We start from the raw sequence: 6,886 nt of genomic DNA on the forward strand, positions 1-6,886 counted from the left end.
GGCACACACTGGTAGAATACAGATATATATATATATATATATATATATATATCATCCTTTGCCTTTGTATAAGCTTCAGTTGAATAACACGTGCAACAAAGTAGCAAGTAATACCGGAGGCACACACCTTGGTAGAAATCAGGCTGAAAGCACAGTACAAGTTCGCAAATAGATAGTATTGCAAGGGCGGTATATCGTGCGTGTAACTGCTTAGAATGTAGAACTAACAGGAAGTAGACTATATACGACATGTAAATAACTATTATTTGTTTCGACTTTCGAGTATCATTTATTTATATAAATAAAAAAACGGTTTTGTATGTATAGTGTGCGTAGTAAAAAAATAAATAAATATTATGTCCGAGGAATCGAGAATTACATATGTACGTATATGTGTGTATATAATTTTGTAAAGCAATGAGCGAGGACTCGAGTTACTCGAGTATGTTAATGTTTTTTCAGTTGGCTATGGTCATAGCCTTCTGAAAATAGAACACTACATATGGTATATAAAATAAGAAGAAAACTTGTTTGGCCGAGGCAGAAAGCGCGTCTTTTATTTATGTATTTGAGCACATAATTCAGGTGGCCATGATATATCAAATAAAAGAGTTTACTAAAAGATCATCAGTCTCAATAGAGCTTATGTCTCGTCCTTATCGCAGACAGTTAATACCGGGCACTGAACACTTCGTAGTATCATTTATCATTATCTTTGACACCTAACAATCAGATGATTGGGGCAAAGCCGATGGGGAATGAGAGGGATATTGCTGGTGATTGATTTTAAGCAGGGCACATTTTGCACACCGCTACCGCTTGGAGGCTCTTTGATTGTCTATATGTGCTTATCTGGATAGTGTGCGTGCTGGGCTTTGAGCAATCGCGTATTAAGATGAAGCAAAATCCTAAACGGTGCAGTTATGTGAGTGTGACATACAATTATAAGATGACCCAATTCAGTTGCGTTCAGAATATACGATTGTCTTTGGAGATACCAGTTATAGCCTGATAAACGAACGCAGACTCGTGAGTGTGGTTGTCATAGCAATGACTGCGGAGCACATCTGTTAGCACAGTTCCCTGATTTGGTGAATAGTTGATATATCCTTGATTTATGCTATGTGGGACCGAATATGCAGCTTTTGGAAACATGACCATGTTGTCTGACAAAATATACTCGAGAGTAATGTATTTGAAACAGGGTTGTGTCTCAAATATCTAATGAATATTTGCCAAAAACGTGGATTCGTACCTGCCTTCATTAATAAAACTCAACCGTGCTCGTACAATTAGACATCTGGGACATCACAGACGCTATGAAGATTGCCTTTAACTGCTGATAGTTCATAAGTCCTCATGTGGCGGTGCAATAAATCTTGCAACAGTCCCACATAATGTGTTCAACCTATCCAATCTTCCCTTCAATATGGCGCACACCTCAACATCTCTGGAGAAAAACCTCAATATTTGCGACGAATGTATCAGTAGAGCAATCTCTGAGTATGCCGCCAATAAGAGGGTATGCATTTCACTCTCCACCTGGCTCATTAAAACTGATTGTTCTGCGACTTGTTTTCTCCTTGCACGCAACGGTCCTATAATCTTCGAAGGCAGATTTACTGGACAATGCACGGCTGTTATAATACAGTTATCCAGCACTCCCAAGGTACGACTACTGATGTCATCATTACCTTTCGATTTTTGCTTGCTTGTCGGCATATTGTACTGTGTTTCCAATGTTTTCTGAAGCTGCCTAACATCTTTCATGAATCTGAAGTTTTCGTCCATGTATCTTCTACGGGCTATGGCCAATAATATGGAGTAAAGTTCTTCGTCCTGCATCAGCAAATCAAGTCGCCCACGTGGATCTATCAAATCATATACCGGACTGATCAGCATATTCTCATTGATTAAAATTCCACCAAGTCCACAGGCTCGTGCAACCTCATTCCACACAAGATCTCCAAGCATTTCGAACACAAGTTGCCAGACGAGAATCATTGATGCGTTGAATCGGTAGAACGCCCTACCGTATTTCTCGAAATGGAACATGCAGAGGGATACAACCAGTATCGCTGCCTGCATAACCATCATCCGGATGACATTTACATAGTCTAGGAATAACTTAGTGAAACCCCCGCGCATTTTCACCGTATACCAGTTCATCTCACTCAAAGTGACTAATACATATGTAACAGCACACCACTTGATTATTCCAGTGTACTTGGGGAATGAAACTGTCATAACAACGGTGTAAGGCACCACTTGGAATATTGACGACAATAGTATAGATTTGACTTAAAACGGTTTGTAGCTTGGAATGCAGATTCCTTTAGCCAGTACCATATACATAATCGCCACCCTGTTACTCAGGGCAGCCCATACTTGTCCTACTACCGCCAGCTTTAATGCTTGCATATAGCGGACATAGCTATTTCTAGCTTCATAGTGTATTGTCAACAGGTTTGTGAAGTATGTGAGCGGAGGTATTATCAACAGGCAGGAGCTATTGTGTGCTATGAATGTTGGTAGCTTACTATGAATGACCGGTGTATTCATGAACTTGAAAATTATCAGGAGCGTAACCACACACAATATCATGGTGAATCCTGCGACGACCGAGAAATAGATCATCATGTCACTTTTAGGTGGTTGCCATCGCTTATAGCCCTTTGGAGGCGGCACCGCCAAGGACTTGGCCAGGTAATGTATCCCGACATAGAAGCCTATGATGGGTACGTAGAAGAAAAGCAGTAGGGGAAAGTTTCTCTTTGTCACAGTTCGCCTTGGCGGCTCATGTGATTCCTTCCAGAAAGAGACATCCTGTACCTGCGTGGGAGCGCTGGCATCAATAGCACTACAGGAGTTCACTGGTGCAATACTTGATGGCTATTCGTTCGGTTCCAATACGACAATCTCTATGGGTGCCACATTCAGTTGATTGTTATTCTCCTTCATTGCCGAATACAAAGTACACTCAGGGTTAATATTTGAAGAAAGTATACAAGTATTATTGCTCTTAATGTAAAAACTTTGTCGAACTATATACTATTTGTGCTAAAAAAACAATGCAGCGGTAAAGTGCCGAATCACGATGCCGACTGCAGAGTGTGTGCCGAGTCACTGCCCACTGCCGAGTGCCGAAAGCCGACTCAATATAATAGAAATCATGGTTATCACTGGTATCAGCGTCTTTCAATTGTAAAAAAAACTATGTAATCTACCGACTATGTTTCATCATTGCATATGATTGGCTGATGGACCTTTATCCCACAAGAAGACTGATAAATATCAGAAAAGACAAAAACAAAATACCACAGAAACTTCTGCCACAGTCCACGCACTCTATCTATCACTCTGAAGTCAGAAGTGACCTAAACTCCTCCTAGGATCTGTTTACTCCGAGACTTCGGTTTTGACTCTTTGATAAAATTTGAACACAACAACTTTAATTTCAAAACAATTATACTGTACGTAGTAGAGTGTAGACTGAATGTATATTAAAAAAAAATAAGGAAAGTAACAGCAAAAAATTAATAAATCAACAGTTTTTAAAAATTGGTGCAAATTATTCTGGCGAGTTTTTAATTTGTACGAGTAGTTTTTAATTAGTAAAGGTTTAAGAATGTCATATAAGACACGAAAATACGAGCAATTTCATTGGTACAATATACAAACCCTGGTAATAGGTATGTACTAGTCTTAGTAGTTAAGACCTTAGTTGTAGTAGACAGTACACTGGAGTTTACGAGGTAGATGTCTGCTACCTTGTGACTACTGTAGTGTACAAAAGACCCCTAAAACCATATATATATATATATATATGTATACACACACACACATATATATATATATATACATATACACTTATATCTATATATATATTTATTTATTTATATATATATATATATATATATATATATGTATGCATATATTTATGTCATCGCAACTGTCATATGAATTCCACGAACAATGTCGTAGATGACAAGACACTGTTTGCGCTCAGACCACTGGTATTGACTGTCACTGAATGGGTCAGAATGATGGCGGTGATATGCTGCTAGATCCTGTGTACGTTCGCGGCGGTTCTTTCTTTTGTGAGTTCAAGAACCACATTACCAAGCGCTTTTCGATACTAAGATTGGTACTAACGCAAGCCACACGGACGGGGGGTTCTTGTCCCTGGCTACTACAGTCTCCATGAAGTACAGTGAATAAACGGGCCAAGTGTGTCTTGTAGCCATAAACGCATACTGATTTTTAAGTGTACCATTGCACTCAGTGAAGAAGCGTATTGTAATCCTATAGTGCCGGCGCAACCTACATGCAGATGTACGTTTATCCTTTTAATGCACATTACACTTTCCCATCCCGGTGGACTTGTACTAACTTAACAAACTCACTCTTCTCCACCAACCCCTTCGCCCTATCACCTAAACCCGCCTCTTTCACAGCAGCCTTGAGCTCCTTCACAGACATGTCACTGGGGTCTTTCAGTTTGATGTTACATGACTCATCAGGCGGTAGTATACTCATAATAAACCGCGTGACGTCGCCAATCTCGTCTATGTTCACCGAGTGTTGTAGATCGCGGTACCCCTTCAGCTCATACTTTGTGAGGCCCCTGTTGGCACAATACAATACACGCCACACAATCAAGGTAAGACGGGTGGCCATGTGCTACGACTACGTCTCCTTATGAATGTGGAAGTCCACACAAAATTGCAGACAAGAGTGACATGAACACACACACATTACACAAGAGTATCGCAGTCGTACACGCTACGTAGGTATCCCAACAGCAGGCGATGAGGCGAGCACAGTCGATGAAAGGAGCACTACAACTCTGTCAACGGCGTTTCCATGGCAACCAATTCAGCCCCGGGCGAGGTCTCCAGATTCAACACATACCGCTTTGCCACAGCGCCAAATCGGTACTGGCCTCTGCGGCATTACCGCGTACGTAGATACTTCTCGGTGCAGAGCATGAGCCAGATGCGACTATACCAACAGACACACACAGCAACCCAAAGCCAACGTTCACTGCAAATGACTGGGTGACAGCCGTAAGCATGGATACGCACACACCTGGGAAGTACCTTGTGCTCCGCCTATGATAGTCACCGGATAAGCCCATCCCGCACCACACGACACACACACACACACACACAAGCACACGGGTTTGAAGCAAAGTGAGCTCGAGGTTGTCGGCTAGAACGGTTGCACTTGTACCATGACACCACAATCATCCCACAAGCACACCACGAAGAACCTCTCCAGATAGCAGTAGTGCCACTTGAGTAAGCCTTGGAATACAACCGTGTGTGTGCTCTCCAGTCTGGGTGTGCACGTGCTAACCAGACTCAAGCTGATCACGCAAAACACACAACTGGCGCAGAACACCGCACACGGCTCGCGCTATATATACATATCCGTAGCAATGTATGCACACCACCAGATATACACGTACGTACAGATACAGACACAGATACGGATACAGATACAGATACGGACACAAACACACACTCACACACAACTCGTACCTTTGCAGCAGCTCCTGCTTCGTCTTCTCGGCCATGGTATACTGCACCATGGGATCCGCCAAGCCGTGGCAGTGCAGCACAGGCGTGTCTTCTAGTCCGGGTGTGACATGGAAGTTCTTGGCACTCGGCAAGTACGCAGACATGCACACAACCCCAGCAAGCTTCTTCTCTATAGGCTGCTGCAGTCCCGTGAACAGTGACAGGGCTCCCCCCTACGAGTGTGTGTAGGTATGGGGTGTGAGGGGATGGGTGGGTAGGTACTTTGAGATGCAGTGCTGGTGTGTGTGGCGATGAGAGTGTGCTAGAAGGATATAGTACCATGGGCAAGTATGTGTATGTAATGAAGATGAGGTGTGGGGTGGGTGTGTAGAGACGTCTGCTTGCGATATACACGGCCGCGAGGCTATCATCTAGCACATGCACACGTTGATACTAAGTATATCCTTGTAGGTACAGCACATGCACACGTTGATACTGAGTATGTCCTTGTAGGTACAGCACATGCACACGTTGATACTAAGTATGTCCTTGTAGGTACAGCACATGCACACGTTGATACTGAGATGTCCTTGTAGATACAGCACATGCACACGTTGATACTAAGTATGTCCTTGTAGGTACAGCACATGCACACGTTGATACTGAGTATGTCCTTGTAGGTACGTATATGCAGGTGTGTGCACGCAGTGGGATGAAATGACCCCAAGTACATGCGTGACACCGAAATGTGCGCATAAATACATTGGGGCACTATCACCAACAAACACTATTTAACAATTATAATAGACACTAAAAAACACTAGTTAACAAATATAAGAGACACAAAACAAACACTAGTTAACAATTATAAGAGACTAACTGAATATCGATGGCCGTGTGCCAATACGCATACACAATGTGATGAAACGCAGGACTATTCACGAACATACATCATGGCAAACAACAGCACTGTCCGATAACTATAAACAGCGCAATTCAGAAAGTCCCAAAAACTACATATACATACCTGCGAGAATCCCGCCAGTATCATGCGGCTGTATGGCAGGCCTTTCGTCTCATGCTCTGTCTGAAGAATGTCTTCGATGGTGCGTCGCGATTCCACGATACCTTTGCAGTCCTCGTTCGACCGTTCGTCTAATCCGACAATGTCGTACCACGATGCCATGCGCATGCCCATGTTGAGTGTCACAGGCTGTGTTGGGGCTGTGGGCAGAACGAATTTGGCATACGGCAACAGCTTCGCTAAATGCTGCATGGAGAGAAATCGGAGTAACGGCGAGTAGTTCAATATTTGTATCCGTATGTAATATATATATATATATATATATACAGTTTGTATA

General features: G+C 42.7%; 2 protein-coding genes across 2 annotated transcripts in view; both read right to left on the bottom strand.

Moving 5' to 3' along the window:
- Positions 1 to 1,347: 1,347 nt before the first annotated feature.
- On the bottom strand, positions 1,348 to 2,148 carry SARC_03935 (hypothetical protein; the record flags this gene model as incomplete). The annotated part of the gene is made up of 1 exon (XM_014302255.1): positions 1,348 to 2,148. The coding sequence occupies one exon, from the start codon at positions 2,146 to 2,148 to the stop codon at positions 1,348 to 1,350; it is 801 nt and encodes a 266-aa protein (XP_014157730.1).
- A 1,782-nt stretch (positions 2,149 to 3,930) lies between these two features.
- SARC_03936 (hypothetical protein) overlaps positions 3,931 to 6,886 on the bottom strand; it is a 3,667-nt gene continuing 711 nt past the window's right edge. The window contains exons 2-4 of the mRNA XM_014302256.1: positions 6,553 to 6,795; positions 5,547 to 5,758; positions 3,931 to 4,627 (exon numbers count right to left, since the gene is read on the bottom strand). Coding sequence (XP_014157731.1) covers positions 4,360 to 4,627; positions 5,547 to 5,758; positions 6,553 to 6,795 — 723 coding nt within the window. The 3' untranslated portion in view covers positions 3,931 to 4,359. The remainder of the gene's footprint in view (positions 4,628 to 5,546; positions 5,759 to 6,552; positions 6,796 to 6,886) is intronic.

Source organism: Sphaeroforma arctica (assembly GCF_001186125.1).
Source record: "Sphaeroforma arctica JP610 unplaced genomic scaffold supercont1.211, whole genome shotgun sequence".
In the NCBI taxonomy this organism is placed as follows: domain Eukaryota; class Ichthyosporea; order Ichthyophonida; genus Sphaeroforma; species Sphaeroforma arctica.